This window comes from Adelges cooleyi, unplaced genomic scaffold (genome assembly GCF_023614345.1).
Source record: "Adelges cooleyi isolate 19-005CV unplaced genomic scaffold, UGA_ACOO_1.1 ACOO_flye_CR_arks_rails_tigmint_CR_PRNA_593, whole genome shotgun sequence".
Classification (NCBI taxonomy): domain Eukaryota; kingdom Metazoa; phylum Arthropoda; class Insecta; order Hemiptera; family Adelgidae; genus Adelges; species Adelges cooleyi.
Window position 1 is genome coordinate 58,684 of NW_026096289.1, and position 19,835 is coordinate 78,518.

The window sequence follows — 19,835 nt, forward strand, 5'->3', positions numbered from 1 at the left end:
GATACATTATTCTTGATTACAAAAAATTAATGAAATTAATGCGTTACTATTTTATTTCAAAAGTAGCAATCAAAAAACTGGGAGGGGGTACATATGAACAAATATCGATATTTGTACAATAATAATCAATGGTAATATTATGTAATATTGGTTTTATTGGGTATCAGTTTGTGATAACGGTTTTGTGTTAATATCGGTTCATAGTTTTTGCAAAAAATTATGCATTTTTTAATATATCGGGTATCGGTTTTATATCGGCAACATATATCGGAATATCGGGTATCAATAAAAATGGTATCGGCCCATCTTAATAATAAACAATATGAAAATAAAAAATGTAATTTCTTATATAAACCCTAATAGATATTGAGTGGTTTACGGTAAAATTATCACTTGTATATACCTATTAAAGTAAAAAGTTTATACCTACACCCCAAGACTTCTCAGGGAACAATAAAAATACAATCATTTATCGGCAATAAATAATACTTGTACAAAACTTATCAAATAAAGACTTACTCATAGAATTGATAAATTTTTTCAAAGTGTTCTTTCATAATAACTTCCATAATGGTTTGCTTGTATTACAGTTTAGAATATAGATGTACCTTTTCTGTGTTTGATTGTCAACTAATTGTAAAACTAGCTTGTCTAAAACATAAATAAATATATAAATATTATAAAACATAATTTAAATATAAAAACCTGAAGAAATGAGGTTCAGCTGTAGTTCTAAGTACACTACTTTTATATACTTCTATGTTTTCAGGTAGAAAATTGTTATATAATACGTAAATTATGTTTAGTTTTTAGAAACATCTCCTGGATCTAAAAATACTAATCCAAACAAATTCTAAGCCTATTATTAACTATCGTTTCTATCTTATAACCTACAACTAAACAAAATTGTTAATTTGCTCTCCACCGATTTTGTGTTACATGAAACCTACAACTAATTAATTACAATGCCACTTCTCTTCACCTCATTTCAAATCATTTTTGTAAAAAAAAGTGTTAAATTATTTTTAAATATAACAAAGTTTTCCACATTCACAGATTAGTTATTTAACGTATCTTAAGGTAAGTATAATAATAATATGTAGTACGGGAAACACGACATACAACTCATTAGGTTTGAATGACAATCAAAATGCTTTAAGAACCAGTGGATTTTATTTACAATTACAAATAAACCCTAACCACAATAAAAATATACTTTTCAGCGTATACGTATTACAGCAACTATGTTGCCATCATCAGCGCTAACCGTAGATTGTTGACGGATTTCATTTATTTACTATCTGACCCAAGCAGCTCTTACAAGCAATTCGTTGAAATTTACAATCGTCCGATAAGTAAAATTTAAAAAAAAGAACCAACAACACATCATGAAACTAACATTTTGACATTGTATTTGTTATTGTTACTCAATCATTCAGTAAACTACTCAGAATTTAAAAAATAATTCTAAATTTTTAAAAATAACAAACTAGATATAACGGAACGATAAAAAGTGTTTTAATTGGACAATGAATAAAAAAAGAATATCCTAGATAAATATATAATCTAACCTGTTAATAATTATAATAATAAAAAAATATAATAATATAATCGAGTCTACAGTATATTCCTTTTTTGTGTCGTTAGTTTAAGCAAAACATTTTTAAATTTATGAATATATTTTAAGCTTCATAGTTTATCTTTACAAACTATAATAGTTCTGCAACCACTTATGTATTTAATTTTTCTATTTTGCAGTAATCGAAATAATCCTCAGAGTAAATTAACAAACGATAGCTATTTTAACAATACATTATATTACAAATAAAACAAAAACGACGAGTGTTATGAAACAAATTTTAAGTTACATTATGTTGTTGTCCTCATTGTATAGATGCGCCACTGTATTGGCCAAACAGATGATAAGATATATTTTATTAGGTTCCAAATATTCCAACTGGCTTTGCTATCATCAGAATATGCAGGAATAATATTTGAAAAGCGTTTATAGAAAGATGACGGCATAACTAATACATTTTTAATGTTTGTAATGAGTAAAGTGTTAAGTGTTATTTAACTACTTTATATTTATTTTAACTTTGTTTTTGAGTAGTACAGATAGTTTTTTAACCATTGAAAACTAAATTAAATTTACTTAAATTAGATTAATAACACAAAACTACAAGTATGAATTGTAGGTAAGAAGGTAACACAATAAAGATTAAAGTTAGATATACACATGCAGTAGTCTAAGCCAATGGAAGACAGAAAACACAGCAATAATGTAAATAAGTAAGAAATACAAATCAGTAGGTACTCACACAACGTAAAACCGTATACCGCTGTCTAGGGCTGCAGCTCCAAAACTTATAATTAATGATTAACAGGCAAGACAAATATGAACTGTAACGCAAATCGAAACGAAATACCGAAACACGACCAAATTATTATGATTTAATATTTAGATATTCTCACGAATCGGATCCGTAGCTACAACAATGAAAACAAACTGTTACTATGGCGCTAAATTTAAATTAACTAGTTAACACTCACAGAAAGGAGAGATTAATAAAGAAATCTCAATTATTAACAAAAAACAAAACTTTTATTTACAACACTCAGAAATTTTCCTAACAGATTTGTGATAGTGTGGATTTGTGTGATAACGAGTTTTGCCTAAGGTGGAGGTACACCGCTGCGTGGAGGTAAACAATATTGAGGTAATATAAATGTATATTCATTTAATTAAAAACGTTGAATATTAACTTTGTATTCGATTTATTTTTAAATTAAATGTATGACTTAAGATGTACAGTGCTTAAACATACAATTACTACACACAAGTGTAGGTATCTGTTATTGTTCCACAATTGATTCGCCGATAAAAACATATTATATGTACAGTTAAGCATTCTCTTAGGGCAAAATTAAGAAAGAGCGATACCTGCCATTGTTATTAAGAACAAAGGTAAAAGTAGTTTTTCGCAAAATCTTAATTTAGAGTTCAAACTACAGGGTGGGGCAAAAGATATGCAGCGGTTTTGAAGCGCTGCAGAAAAAAAACTATTCAATTTAGAGAAATGAGATTTATATTGTTCGATTCAGTAGACAATCTAGTTTTTTACACAAAGTTTTAATGGTTCACTATTTTAGTGATGTAATCTTTAAAACTTGATATAAAAAACTAGATTGTCTACTGAATCGAATAATAAAATATTTTTTCTACAGCGCTTCAAAACAGATGCATATCTTTGGCCCCACCCTGTATAATGTATATTTACATTAATAGGTACAACAACGAAGATTCGGTATTGTTTGTCAGAATACCACAGTCCTTTCTATAGAAAAAAGTGATCACTTATAAAAATAAAAATATCGATAAAAGCATTGTAACTAACGGCAATTATGTATTTAAAAATTAAATTTTAGTATTAGGACGGATACGGTTAGAGTTCATCGTCTGTCTATGAAATGTATTGCCATAGTCAACCATACATAGTATTTAATAGTATTATAATGAAAATATTTTCATTACCGGTTGATTGTTGATTCACACTCTCACATAGCAACCTACAAGTTGACTACAGTCAAAGTGCAATACTCCCCATTTATTTTAGGTTTCCCTTATTAAAACAAAAAATAGTAGATATTAAATATATTATTGTATTTGCCTATGTACCAGCTGTGGCCATAAATTAACTATAAAAAACATAGGATAAAATTTCTTTAATCTATATATTTTTTCAGAAGAATGAAAATATATACGTTTAACTATTTTAAGACCACCGTGTTCTGAATCTCGACAAGTCCACTAATATAAATTATACACTTAATTATACTTTTGTCTAAAAGTTTTATTCTCAGTTAAACGATAATAATAATTAAAAAATTAAAAGAAAACTAATTAAAATACCTATATTAAATCTGAATTAAATCGTAAGTAAAAAAGAAATTGCAAAATAATAACAAATAGGTACTGAAAAATTATTTTAAAACTGCCAAATAGTCACGAGAGGTTTATGAGGCTATGAGCCATGTGAAGGGCACAGGAGTAGTAGGTTGTCCATGTATGAACGTTTTAGAGTATAGTAAAAACAAAGTTCGTGGAATACTTCTCCCACTATACATAATAACAAAAAAATCACATTACGTGCTATTCTACTAAAAAATGTATTTATTTAAACAATTTATTGAAATAAACAAAAAAAAATTAATGGCATACGTTTAAAGAAACTATTTAAAAAAAAAAAAAAAAAAAATGGACAACACATGTTTTTTAGGCACAACTCAGACCGACGAGCTCCATTAATTGGTCGACACTAAATTTGTACTTGTTAAACAACTGTTGATCGATGTTTCAAATACTTCACCATGTTTATAAAACGAACAGGTACGTTAAGACTGTTTGAAAACTTTTCTTCACCTTTGCCCTTCATGTGCTTTTGCTTGATGTATTTTGAGAGTATTCTGGCGACTATATGATTTCTCACAAACTGGGCATTTATATTGTACCCTACCAATATGCATGCGTTTATGAGTTTTGAAGGAAGATTCTTGTCTGAATGTTTTTTCACAGATATCGCATCTAAAAGGTTTCTCGCCGGTATGTATCCTTTCATGAATTTTAAGATTTTGTTGTAGGCTGAAAGTTTTTTCACAGACATTGCATTTAAAGGGTTTCTCTCCGGTATGCACCCTTTCATGAACTTTGATGTGACTTTGTTGACTAAATGTTTTTTCACAGAAATTGCATTTAAAGGGTTTCTCTCCGGTATGTATCCTTTCATGAAGTTTGAGGGAAAACTGTCGACCAAAAGTTTTATCACAGACATTGCATTTATAAGGTTTCTCCCCAGTATGCATCCTTTCGTGAAGTTTGAGACTAGATTGTTGACTGAATTTTTTTTCACACACATCGCACTTAAACGGTTTCTCTCCGGTATGTATCCTTTCATGGTTTTTGAGATTACAATGAACACTGAATGTTTTCGCACACACTTCGCATTTAAAAGGTTTCTCACCGGTATGTATCCTTCCATGAGTTTTTAGGGAACGCTGATCAACAAATGTTTTTTCACAGACATTGCATCGAAAAGGTTTCTCTCCGGTATGTATATATTTATGATTGTTGAGGTGATATTGTGTGTTAAAACATTTTTCACAGATATCGCATCTATAAGGTTTCTCGCCGGTATGTATACGTGCATGTGTCTCGAGATTATTTTTTAGACTAAATGTTTTTGCACAGACATCGCATTTAAAGGGCTTTTCTCGAGTGTGTACGCGTTTGTGATTTGTCAGGATGGATTTACGAGAAAATGACCTTAGGCAAACCACACATTTATAGGGCTTTTCGCCAGTGTGCACGCGTTCGTGTTTTGTGAGGTCGTTTTTTTGGAGAAACGACTTTAAACATACATCACATTTGTAGGGTTTCTCTCCGGTATGCACCCTTTCATGAACTTTGATGTGACTTTGTTGACTAAATGTTTTTTCACATAAATTGCATTTAAAGGGTTTCTCTCCGGTATGTATCCTTTCATGAAGTTTGAGGGAAAACTGTCGACCAAATGTTTTATCACAGACATTGCATTTATAAGGTTTCTCCCCGGTATGCATCCTTTCATGAAGTTTGAGACTAGATTGTTGACTGAATTTTTTTTCACACACATCGCACTTAAACGGTTTCTCTCCGGTATGTATCCTTTCATGGTTTTTGAGATTAGAATGAACACTGAATGTTTTCGCACACACTTCGCATTTAAAAGGTTTCTCACCGGTATGTATCCTTCCATGAGTTATTAGGGAACGCTGATCAACAAATGTTTTTTCACAGACATTGCATCGAAAAGGTTTCTCTCCGGTATGTATATATTTATGATTGTTGAGGTAATATTGTGTGTTAAAACATTTTTCACAGATATCGCATCTATAAGGTTTCTCGCCGGTATGTATACGTGCATGTGTCTCGAGATTATTTTTTTGACTAAATGTTTTTGCACAGACATCGCATTTAAAGGGCTTTTCTCGAGTGTGTACGCGTTTGTGATTTGTCAGGATGGATTTACGAGAAAATGACCTTAGGCAAACCACACATTTATAGGGCTTTTCGCCAGTGTGCACGCGTTCGTGTTTTGTGAGGTCGTTTTTTTGGGGAAACGACTTTAAACATACATCACATTTGTAGGGTTTTTCTCCAGTATGTACGCGTTCGTGTTTTGTGAGGTTGGCTTTTTTGGAAAACGATTTAAGGCATAGACCACACGGGAAGGACTTTTTGCCGGAGTGCACACGTATGTGGTTTGTGAGGCCAGTTTTTTGAGAAAAATACTTCAGGCATACATTACATTTGAAGTGCTTTTCACCGATGTGCTTGCGTTTGTTTATTGTAGCCCGGGTTGTGGTAGATTTTCGGAGTGAATGATTGTTAGTTGAACCTTTGTGGAATTTTATCATATGTAGAGTTTTTTGCTTTTCTGTGTTATACGATTTTTGACAAAATTCGCAGTGGAATAACCGCCGTTCTTTTAAAACTTCACTGCCAGTCTTTGTTGCTATTTGACGTTTGTTAATTGTTCCGATCCGTGATTCAAAATGACAACTATTCATTTTTTTGGTCGATTTAAAACTCGTACCATTGTGACTACAACAAAAAATTGTCGAACAATAAACAATAACGTTTAAAACAAATATAGTCTATTGACAATTGTATAATATAATATTTATAAATTATATTATGAACTAAGTAATTGTGCAGTGTAAAGATTGTACAAAAAGTCCAGTTAAGACTTTAGTAAATTATAATAATCCAGTTTATAAGATATATAATAATACTGAATGGAGAAATGTATAAGTAATTGTATTAAAAGACAGAAAACGTTACATTTATCATATTTTTTTAGTTCTAATAAACGTATTTAAGATATAATAATGAATTGAGATTATTTTCAATGGATACGATCTACTTGTAGGTAAGATTTGCACAAATGTTATTTACTGTAGTAAAATGAAAAGTATAACTTTCTTTGTATCCCCCAGTTAACTTATAATTAAAACTGAATATAACAAATAAGAGGTCGCATAAAAATGAATAAATATTTTTAATTAAAAATAAGTTTTAAAATACAAATTTGCATTTATTTTGAATCATTTCTCTTCAGTGCCAACAAAAAAGACTACAGTTATTTTAACTATAATGTTTAAAACAAATATAGTCTATTCACAATTGTTTGTATCATATTTATAATTATATTATGAACTAAGTAATTGTACAGTTTAAAGATTGTACAAAAAGTCCAGTAAGACAGTAAATTATAATAATCTAATTTATAAGATATGTAATGTACTGATATTTCAAAATTGATAATTGTATATTTTACTAAAATAATAATTTTCTGTACCTGAATTTATTTTGGGCAACCTGTTTGCTATTGACATTTCGTGCCGTTGAGTGTACACTATGCGATTGAGTTATATGGCTGGCCACTCTTCTTTTGGTACCAAACGTCATATTACATACATCGCAGACAAATGTACGCATTTGTTCTAAATGGTTATCTTGGCTTGTCCTTTGAACATCGAAAACATTATATTTTTCAAATTCAATTACGGACTCCAAACAATGTTCATTTTCAAAGTCTACTTCAACTTTAACAACTGTACCGTTGGACGTTTCTCCGACACTAAAAACAAAACAAATTGTAAATATTTTATAGCTGATAAAAAGAACAACAAAAAACCGTTTATCATTAGGTTGTAGGTATTACTTTAAATTGGTATAAAAGAAATCATACAACAGCTGTTGTACAGCAACATTTTAATCTGGTGAAATTGTAAATATTTCATTATGAAAAAACTAATTTTAACTATCTACTTATGGGAATTTCATAGATACTCAGTGTAACAAAGCCAAGTCAAACATTACTGTTTTGTATTCAAAATATATTTTTTATATAATTTATCTATATAAAAAAAATCACAAACCCCTAGTTTTTCACCAAGAACCGCTAAACCAAATCTTAATCACATTATGATTTCTTTTTAACAAAATGTATATTAAAATTCACATTACTTGTACGCATCTCCGCCGATTGTTTTTTGAGGTTCTATGTTGGTCATCGGACTACACTTGTATGATTTTTCAGTATTATTTAGATTTGGCCTTTTATCAGAAGCAATGGTAAGCTGCTCTATCGACTGACTATCTTCTTCTAATTTGATTGTGGTTGTGTAGTAACCATTGTCCATTTTACTTTGGATTCTTGGTTTATTTCTCGCTATAAGAATTCTAAAAAACAAAACATATTTAAAATATTTTAGACAAGAACTCATAATATATTTTTAAAATATAACTATAAGCCAAGATTAAACACATTTAAAAACATTTATATAATTATATACATATAAGATATTGTTTTCTGTAGAAACTTATGATATATCTTTAAATTACTATAGCCTGAGTCTAATCATTTTAAATAAAAATGCAAGTCTGACTAAAACGAATAAATGAAATAAACATAGCCGTAACTGTTTTTCTTCACAATATAAAGTACTCTTTATTCCACCTCGCATTTTTCTCTAAATAATAACTTAAATTATGTTTTTTATTTCTTTCCAAACATAAATTATATTAAAAAAAGAAAATAGACTTGTTAACATATAATTGTTAAAAGTAACTTTAATTAAACCGTTTCTACGATGACAAACGTCACTTGACTTTTGCCATCGCATCAATTGGTTATAACTTTCTTGGTTTTATACACAAAACAGTAAAATTGATAAAAAGACATCACAGTACAGATTGTTAACAAAGACATGAGGTGACAGATGGATGTAATATAAGGTGTTAAACTACTTATCAAGTATTGAACCTACAGCCGTTGATAGCGATCCTTACTCCACGAGTCTAAAATGTACGCAAGAATCGTTTAGACAATTCTAAAAATGACCATCAAACTTTTATAAAAATTAAATAATAAATTGAATTACAATTTTCTTTATTTCCTTCCAAACATAAATAATATTTCTTAAAAAAAGATAAGAAAATTGCAAACATATAAATATTAATAGTAACTTTAATTAAACCGTTGCTACGATGACAAACATCACTTGACTTTTGCCATCGCATCAATTGGTTATAACTTTCTTGGTTTTATACACAAAACAGTAAAAATGATAAAAAGACATCACAGTACAGATTGTTAACAAAAAAATAAGGTGACAGATGGATGTAATATAAGGTGTTAAACTACTTATCAAGTATTGAACCTACAGCCGTTGATAGCGATCCTTACTCCACGAGTCTAAAATGTACGCAAGAATCGTTTAGACAATTCTAAAAATGACCATCAAACTTTTATAAAAATTAAATAATAAATTGAATTACAATTTTCTTTATTTCCTTCCAAACATAAATAATATTTCTTAAAAAAAGATAAGAAAATTGCAAACATATAAATATTAATAGTAACTTTAATTAAACCGTTGCTACGATGACAAACGTCACTTGACGTTTGCCATCGTATTGATTAGTTTAATCTTCTTGGTTTTATACACAAAACAGTAAAATTGGTAAAAAGATATCACAGTACTGATTGTTAATAATAAAATAAGGTGACAGATGGATGTAATATAAGGTGTTAAACTACTTATCAAGTATCGAACCTACAGCCGTTGATAGCGATCCTTACTCCACGAGTCTAAAATGTACGCAAGAATCGTTTAGACAGTTTTTAAAAATCACTACCGAACTTGTATACTATGTAGGTTACTAATCCGTTTCATTAGAACAAATAAAACGGTATTAATCAATTAAAACGTCACTCGATACTTACTGGTACGTGGCTACAAGAACGTTGGTCGAAGCTCCTAGGCACTGGACTTAAAACGTCGGGTATGGAATCTTAAACAACACTTTATACCTATAATTTAAGCATCTTTTTTTATGAAAAAACAAGATTATATTATGATTTTTATTTAAAAAAATAAATAGTATATCCACCTTGTTGTTGACAGTCTACTCTGTATACAACCTACTTGATAATGATGACGTGTCAATACAATGTGTGATAACAGCGGTGGCAGCGATAGCGGGCTGTGGGTAGAAATCAGTGAGGTTATAAATTTAAGCGCCGGTTCGAGGCTTAGTTTAAAAAAGCAGTAAAGGCAATTTTAAATTTTAAGTTGATTTCATAAACATAACGTTAATGGTTATGAGAAAAAATTTAATACATCAAATTATTAAACTTGGGTTTAATTATTATCGATTGCAATTTGCGCTGGAATTTACATATCGATACTTTATAGTGATGATTTTGAGACCTTTTGTTTTTAATCTATACACATTAAACAAAATATTTCCAACTAACACAATGCGCAGAATATTATATCAAGCGTTTTATAAATTTGTTTGTCAATATGGTTAAATAGTATGCGGAGGGTGTGCAGATAACTCTCTAAGACCTCTCGGAGTACAACAAAACTTTGTTGTTTGACTATGTATGAATAAAAAACACATGCAAAGCTCCACTATTTTAAACTGTAAAGACTTTTAAGTATATCCAGTAAGATCTTTGTACAAACAATTTGCCATATTGCATGAGTCGTTTAAAATGAGTACTTCCCTAGGATCCAAGGGTGATCATAGAGCGTTTGACATAAGTCCTTGGTACACAAAAAAAGATTTCGGTTAACATTTTTTAGTCTACATAGATCCTTCTATGTTTAACTCTTTGCCATTACGCATTAAAAAAAAATGTTTGTTAATCTATATAATAAGAAAATTGTCCGGAAGTAGTTATTAGAAAATCTGTTATAAAATATTGTTTATTTTAATTTTATAAAGTTTAAAATATTGAAATAAATGTCTATTTTATGTATTGTGAACGTTTTTATTTATAAAAATGTTTGTGAATTACTATTCACAAACATTTTTACCTTATATACCCCACCACAAACTATGCTTACGGCTTACTGGGGTATATAATTCACAATTTGTTACATTTAATAACATTATTTTTATTGTATACAAATAATTGTGCTTCCCTCCTATTAAAAAAAAAATGAGTATGTTTGTATGAATAAATCTGATTAATCTTTCAAGTGTTAATATTTAGTTGCCCCTTATTCAGGTAGGTGAATTAGTTCACCTTCAACAGTTATTTTATATAGACTTTTGAAATATAAATTAAAAAACAATTGTTTAGTTTTTAAGAAATTATGAATTTTTTTTTTTTAGAAAAGTTCACATTTTTTGTCGTATGATTGAGATGATAATAACGTTGTAATTAAATTACAAACTAAATAAGTAGTGTATTGATTTTCATTAATATTTGGAATATTTGGATATATCCAAGTTACAATCCGTCAATTGGACAAGTAATCAGATTTTCAGATTAAAATTTGTTTAATTAAATTAAAAAAAGAAATTATTGCTTTCGATATCCGTCTGTGTAATTATATCAACATGAATCATCAAATTATTTTTAAAAAGATATTCTTACAACTAAATATGTGTTACCTACTCGAAGAAGGAAAAGAAAAACAGTTTATTAAGATCTTAAGAATAAAGAATATCTATATAACCTACATATATGAATAATATAAGATTAATATTACGATTTAAATACATAAAAATGAATAATATGAATAATATTATCTATAATGTATGTAAAAATTATGATTTTAGTGCATTAAACATACAAAGGAGCTATTACAATTGTATCAAATAATACAATATAAAATTTATTATACATTATATAACGTGAAATATTTTATAGTGCTAAAGCCAATACCCATTTTGTAGTGCTATCACAAATATCAACGTAACGAATATAGTTGAAAGTATTCTGCAACTGAAGACATTTATAATGTTTATTACAAAAAAAAAATATTAATTAGAGAAGATAAATATAATTCAAGTTTTAGAACCAATTAAGAAAAACAAAACATTCACACGATGCAGCATCCAAATTTATAATAGAAAAATAAAAATCTATGTTTTCTGATAGTTTTTTTTTATTATAATAATTTTATCGCGGATTTAGGGCTGAGGAATATAAAAATTATGTTACTTCTAGCATCTCCATTCATATTCCAACCTGAATCGGTGATAAAAATTATTATAATAAAAAAAAAACTATGAGGAAACATAAACGTTTACCGAGAGAACGGTAAACGTTTAAAGAAATAAATAGTTTTTATTTTTGTACTAAAACAAGTTAATTAACGAAGTTAAAGGAGAATAATTTTTAAAAAAAATTTAACAAATCAAATGTTTAGATATTTAATCTAATTATGCAAAATATATTAAATCTTCAGGAAATTTTTGATAAATAAAATGTTTAATAGCAGAAAAATCCACACCATCTAAAATTTGTTTTAAATAATTGACCAACTTTTCAGCACATTTAATAGTATTCAAAATCTTTGGTTTTATTTCTTTCTTATTCGATGTGGTCTTAGTAGCTTCAGTACATTCAGCACACTCAATAGTATCCTGAATATTATTTTCGACAATTTCAGTATGTATTATGGTTTTAGTAGCGTCAGTTCCATCTTTGACATTGTTTTCAGACTCCTTGAGATCTTTTTTAAGTCCACCTTTATCCAATGATATTTTTTGATCGTAGTCCATTTTCACTTTATATCTATAACCGTCATAAAATTCCAGCAAAAGTTTGATCCTATCAGACAATTTATTGGGCGTAAGGATATTAATAACTGCCCTAAGTTTTGTTTTCCATTCTTTTAACTCGTTTATTACTATTTGAAAATCATCCAGGATGCCTAATTTCAAGATCTTCGCGAATTCCTTCAATATATCGGTAAATGATCCTACATATGTTTTTGGCTGAAACATTTTTAGCGATTCCAAGTGGTTCACAAATGTCTGAACAACCCGTAACATTATTGTTTTTAACATTACAATAAAATATTTGTGAACACATTGCAGCGAGTTAACAATTATATATAACGATGGCATTGGATTTTTAACCGATTTCATCATAGTAGACAGCACATCAATAATTTCGTCACTATTTTCTAAGCCTCCAAAACTTTTAGTAAGAGTATCCATTATCTTTTTGTCCTCAATTACGTTGTTTAAATATAGCCGGTCAAAATCAACACCTTGAACATTATTCTTTATACTTGGCTGCCGTTTACATTTATTTGTAAGCTTATCTAGCGCTGAACTATGATCTAACTCAAATATACTACTGATTATGTTTGCAGGTGATTTATAGGAACGTTCTTTGTCAAAACATTTGCAAGGATTCGGCATAGCTTTTTCTACATATTTTAAAATATCATTATAAAGTTTCTTTATTTTAATATATATTATTTTATCGTTAGACATCGATGCCAATTGTTTCATTAAGTGTGTATAAAAATGAAATACCCACATAATGTCCGATAATTCCCTTCCATCATATATAAAATTGTAATCCATAGAGATTCTTGACACTAACATTTCATTTGAAAACTTAGAACATGCATTCTCAATGCTAGCATATAGCTCAATGTTTTTAGGTGAGTAATTTTCTGGACGCATCAAATGCATAAAAAGTAACATATGATAAGTTAATAAGCAGGTTATATTGTTTAATGAATTGTTGATGTGATCTAAAAACAGAGAAGGAGTTTTCATTGATATACTTTCGAAATCGGCACAAAACACCTTAAAATCGTTATATACTCCTTCGATTTTTCTTGCTTCATTAAAAGCATTTTGAAAATCACCTCTCAATAACTCCTCACCATTAGTTTGATATATTATATGATGGTCACCAAGATACTCACCAGTATGGTTACCAAGATAATCACCATTAGCAAAGTTTAGAAGTATTATCGTCATCCAAATAAAAATGTGTTTCATTTTTAATCACTACTTCTTAAAGTTTGGAAACTTGTTTTATCACGTATAAATTTGTACCTACACAACCGAATCAGCACGACTTTTCGACTACAGCTAGATTTAAGTCAATGGTAATAACACATTTCGTCTACACATAAATTTACAAAAATATACACCGAACGAAAAAAACAATGCGAAAAAGATCACATTTGTGTTTAAACTACAATCAAATATTTACCTTATAACTGTATCTGTTTTAAAACAATTTTGTTGACAAATCTTTGTACCAAAGATAAAAAAATAATATTATGAATGTGTGTTAGGGGTAAGGGCGATTTTTAAATTGAAGTGGAAAATTCGTATCACGTTACGCGTCACAGACTTTAAGTTCACTATGCCAACATCACTGATGTGTTCAGTAAAACGGAGCCTACTGTATTTTTAATAAAAAAAATATTTGGGATTATGCGTTCATGGAACGTTTTGCATGAATTGTTCAATTAAAAATACTTGCAAATGTAAAGCCACTTAATTACTGTGTTCCGGACCTATAAGATTGCAATTCTAATTTAATCGGTGTCTTTCAGTCTTTTGTTGTATTAAGTTTGTACAAAAAAAATCGTGATGGTTATACGAACCCGTATAACTGAGACAATAACATGGTTTTATTTAACGATGGTGATGTGTTTTTTATTCTATATTGCTTCGCGTTGTCTTATTTCAAAACACAATATATGCGTTAATTTAGTATTGTTGAACCAGTTTTAAGAATCATTCTGTATTTTTTTGGAAGTTCAAAGTTAATGATGAAACACTGTGTGCGTTTGAGTAATGAGCAAATGTATAATTCTGTTAATAGTTACTTCTGTTCAAGGTTTTCAATTTTTATAAGCAAAGCCTGGAAGAAATAATAAGTCTACTTCGCGTTACCCAAAATGTACAAATAGTATGACATAATATTACATGGTTTATTTTTGCTATCGAAAACAAGTTATTTTATCAAATGTATTCGGTTCGGTTGTTTGTGTTCTTTTAATGTATACTTAGTGTACACCTCTTAGGCAATCAGCTTTTAAGTCGTTTTCAAACTGTTCCATAAAAACCATTTACACCGAATACCCATATATTTATTTAAGCTAACATACCTATTGTACATGTATATGTGGTAAATGACTATATTTATATTATTACTGTTTGGTTAATAAATGCCTACATGAGCATAATAATTTACTGTTGTGCATAATTGTATATATGTAAATATTCAATAAAATAAATAAAGAAAACCGGGTGATTCATGTTTTATCATAGGCCACTCATTATAACAATGTGTTTAATTAATATTTTGATTGTTTTCTCATAGTGTTTTTACCTTCCTTGAAACTTAGTTTCTTTGATAGATGATAAACTTAAATGGTAACGTACATTTTTTTTTTAACTTTTTAAATTAAGAATATTTCACTAACATTTTTGACTGGTCGATAACTTGTTTTGGATAATTATTTTTGAAGTTATTAAAGCTTCTAGTTCAGGGCAGGAGGAAAGGTGGAGTGTAGTAATATTTTTATCACTTTCCGACCGCACATCCTCCCTTGTCCTAACTTTTAAACTATTTTAACTTTAAAAATAATTATCCAAAACTGTTTATCAACCAAATGTTTATTATAATATTCCTAATTTAAAAAGTTAAACAAATTTTTCCTTTCTTATTAAGTTTCAAAAGTTGCTATCAAAAAAACTAGTTTTCGAGGGGGTAAAAACATAATGATTTGTGAAAAAATGATATCACGTTATAATATATGATATATGATATTGGACACAATGGCAAGACATATTGTAAGCCAACGATCAACCGTAAACATATCGAAGTACAAAAAATACTATTTATGCTTATTACTGTTTTCTAAGGAGTTTTTTTTAGGACGCTTTTGCCACTATTAGTTATTCAAACAATTATTTATAAAAACTGCGGACTTCTCGAACCAAAGGATATTACATTTGTATAATATACATAAATTTACATATTGTATTATTATAGCAATATAAATTTATTTATTATATTAATATTTCAGGGCTACAAATTTACTACAACAAACTATCGTCATATTCAGACTATTTAATGTATTTATTTTATGGCTTTTTAAAATTCTGCTAGCTTATTTTTTAAATTTTATGTAGTAATTCTTATAATTCTAAAAGGTGAGTGTGTGTGGGTTTATTTTGTTTTTGTCAAATACTGTAATATTTGTGTGATTTGTAAATGTAATATTTAAATATTAAAACCTTATAAAAATGTTAAATAACTCGTTTTCTGCTTATTAAGAATATAAATTAACCTTAGCTGCCACGTCTTTGTTGCTGATAGTAAAAAAATACAGTCAACAGGTATTCGAAAAATACTTTTAATACAACATACTTTTTAATTTATTTCTTTTACAAAAAATGGTACATTTGATGTTTTTGACAAAGCAAAGCAAAATTGTGTTTTCCCTAATTGTATCCACCTTACACTAAAAATACAAGTTTAAGCAAATTATTGACAGTGATTTTATATGTATCTACAGATACGCTTCGATGTGTTTATCTGAAAGTGATTTTATCTATACATATTACATATATAAGCACACTAATAGTTTTAATTTAGGTTTTGAATGTATTCAACTAACATTTTTAATTTTAAATAAAACTTGTGTTATATGCGTTTTGATAATATAGACAAAAGACAAATAGCTGTTAGCGTTGTACATTTTTTAAAATTTTTACGTAAAGAACAAGGATGGGTTTTACAAATACAATTTTTATAGTTTTACTATTTTTTTTTTTATGAAAAACAAGTGTTTTTTTTTGTTCTACCTAGATTTATTATTTGTATTTTTGAACGTTTGAATTTGCGTGCATTATAGTACGTACCATATTATTTACAGCTAATATTACAGCGAATAAATTTTGTTTTAAAAAACCAATAACAATACTTAATAACAAATAATTCTGTATTTTAATAGAGAAAACAGTTATTCGCTATATTTATTGAAGTATCAGTGTTCTATGGTCGTGAAAGAACATAGTTCAAATATTTGAATAGATACCCACACAAACAACTTAACAAAATACTCAAAATGAACACTTGTTTATGCGATAAACAACGAGTCGTAAAATTGTGTATGGTATTATTTGTAAATTTAACTATGTGCTCAGACATATTATTATGTACGCAAAGTTTAATAAAACATAGATATTTGAAAATATTTTACAATACACAATATAGAGTGTTAAATCCCTTTTATGCTTCTGTGCAACTGTCAATTTTTGTTTTTTCTTTATAACAAACATTTTAACAGGTTTTTTTTTAATTGGCCATCATGTAATAAGTGTATGTTAGATCTATTTCAGGCTAGTTTTGAGCCATTAAATTGTAAAATTTCGCAAAAAAAAAACCTTGTATCCCCTTTATGCTTTTGTGCAACTGACAATATTGGTTTATTCGATATAAAAAGTTTTTTTAATGCGTTGTGTATTATATCGTTGTTTTCCAAAAAACCTCGAGCCATTGTTTTTCGAACAACGTTTATTCAACACGTTTTTTTGGTTGTGCGTTTTATTTTACAGTTGACTTATGTTTTTTATTTTTTCATTGTGTGCCATTAATAATATGGAATCTTTGTGTAACGTACATTGTATACATAGTACATACTGTTAGCTTAGATGTGGAGGTGTAATAACATATGTGACTAACATCTTACAGCGCCGTACTGTTTTGAAATGTCGCAAAATTACTCTGAAGGATCTAAAAAACAATATTCCAAATTTTGTAATGATTTATATATTTTTGTAAGAATCAATAAGTGCATAATAATACCGACATTTTATAGTCAGTTAAGTGGATTGGTTTTAATTATTTCGAATAACTTCAAGATGAGGAAAATAAGGTTTTAGAATATATTTAGAATTAAATACTAGTAAGAAGTAAACGTAGCTTACATAAACAAAACAAATATACGATAGTTTATTTCAGAATATAGGTACTTGTATTTCCCAAAAATTCATCAGAGTAATTGTTAAAAAACCGAATGACATCAAATTCTATTTTGAAAACATCTCAAAAACAGTTTTCCTAAAAACGTTTAGTGTTTTATATTTTCACTTAACCCTAAAGGCCTAAAATCAATATTATGTATTATAGAACTCGTTTTAAATTAGTGTTAATCATAATATTTTGTCGATTAACGAGAACGCTCAAAGCAATATTTTCGAATAATATTTTTTCTGTATTCTATTTTGTTATACCTACGTGTTTTTTTTTTAGCTGGCTTAACATAAGGTGTTAGTAGTAATCTGTAAGTATATGCATTCTGTTAGCATATCTTTAGAGCTATGAACATTAATAATAGTTGTTTAATGTTAATATTAATTAAAGATTCTTCTTTGCATAATTGGTTTTTAAATTTGTTGAAACATAACTCTTCCATTATTTTAATTTGGAAAATGTGTTTTTTTTCTTTATTCATCAAACTTTCTATGTAGTTAAGGCCTATGATTATATTAATTGGTTTTTTGGTTCGTAAAGTTTGACTACTGCCAATTGTATTTGCTCTTGTAACCTTACTATGCGTATTTGTTAATTTGGTATGAGTAACTTGCTGTTCATCAGACTACTTTTTCGACAGTAGGTATATTCCAGTAGAATACATAATATATATGGCAGATAGGTAGATATAGAAAGGATATTGGTAAATAGTTTGAAACTAAAAGTGCATAATAGTTGTTATACTTCAAAGTCACATATTTAACATGCTTTTAGTTGTTACATTAAAACTACAAAATACAGTGAATTTATACAATAATTACATTTTGAAATAAATTTAAAATTTAACATTTTAACACTTTGCAAGATTAAACGATGCTAAATGACAGTTTAAATCAGAGTTTACTTACTTTTATCTGAAATATATCTGGAAAATCGCTAAAAGAGCGTAAATATTTGTATATAGTAATATTAATACTATGAAATGTATGTTATTTAAAATACGTCCATAACTAGAAAAAGAAATTATTTAAATGCTATAATCATTTATATATTTTCGTATGAACCTAAAGTGCAAGAAAATATCGACATTTGAAAGTCAAATAAGTGGATTAATTTTAATTAATTCGATTAACATAAGATGCGTTGAATTTATGGACAATAAAGTTTTAAAATAAAATTAAAAATTAATACAATACAATATCAAACATTGCTTACACAAAAAAAAAACAAAACGACAGTTTTTGTAAGAATTCAATAACTTGTTCTTCCCAAAAAATCATCTGAAAAATTGTTAAACGACTGAATGACATCAAAATCTATTTCACTCTCCCTTTCAAAATATTGGTGGGCCGTCATGTAATAAAACATATAAATGCTCAAATTACTTTTATAAATACTGTATCTTTTTAGATTATCATTGGAAGGCATTAAGTTTATCATACGATAAATTTCGTCTGTTTTGTAAATAATCGTATGTAGATCTATTATGTATTGCGTGGTGATGAGTTCGGAGGACCTTGAAAGTTTTGTTTCACAACCGAATACTTGTGAATAAATGTCATCCATATATCCGAAAAGGCGTTCTTTTACTGTTTTATTAAACTGGACATTAGTAAAGAAGTTTACTGGCATTGTAAACAGATACTTGAGGAATATCAATATTAAATCGTCTTTTAAGTTAAAAAAACCAATAATTGCTTCAATATGAATTGCTATCGCCTTATGCTCTTGATTGTTCCACGGCAGCGATAGTTGGACTGGTTTTTCTTTGTCTTCAGATAGAGGCACAGACAAATTAAACATTGTAAGGTAATTCCACACGTTCTTCAACAATATGAATTTTACTAAATTCATAAACAGACTTTGTGATTTTGCCATGGTTTTGATCAAATCCTGAAGCGAGTCATAATGTTGTTTATTACTAATAACTCGTATACGAGAATACATGCTTTTGTATCC

The 19,835-nt window shown here is 28.3% G+C and overlaps 1 protein-coding gene across 1 annotated transcript; it reads right to left on the minus strand.

Annotated features, from left to right (window-relative positions):
- Positions 1 to 4,266: 4,266 nt before the first annotated feature.
- LOC126844026 (zinc finger protein 665-like) lies at positions 4,267 to 10,037 on the minus strand. Its single transcript, XM_050581868.1, has 5 exons — positions 10,001 to 10,037; positions 9,834 to 9,920; positions 8,072 to 8,287; positions 7,401 to 7,682; positions 4,267 to 6,643 (listed from the first exon to the last, which is right to left on the minus strand). The coding sequence occupies exons 3-5, from the start codon at positions 8,245 to 8,247 to the stop codon at positions 4,420 to 4,422; spliced, it is 2,682 nt and encodes an 893-aa protein (XP_050437825.1). The 5' UTR covers positions 8,248 to 8,287; positions 9,834 to 9,920; positions 10,001 to 10,037; the 3' UTR covers positions 4,267 to 4,419.
- Positions 10,038 to 19,835: the final 9,798 nt, after the last annotated feature.

Coding starts and splice junctions, on each gene's coding strand:
- LOC126844026 (XM_050581868.1), bottom strand. CDS start 8,247: ATGGACAATGGTTACTACACAACCACAATCAAATTAGAAGAAGATAGT. Junction 7,683..8,071: donor ATCGGCGGAGATGCGTACAA/GTAATGTGAATT, acceptor TTTTGTTTTTAG/TGTCGGAGAAACGTCCAACG. Junction 6,644..7,400: donor GTTGCCCAAAATAAATTCAG/GTACAGAAAATT, acceptor TTTTTGTTGTAG/TCACAATGGTACGAGTTTTA.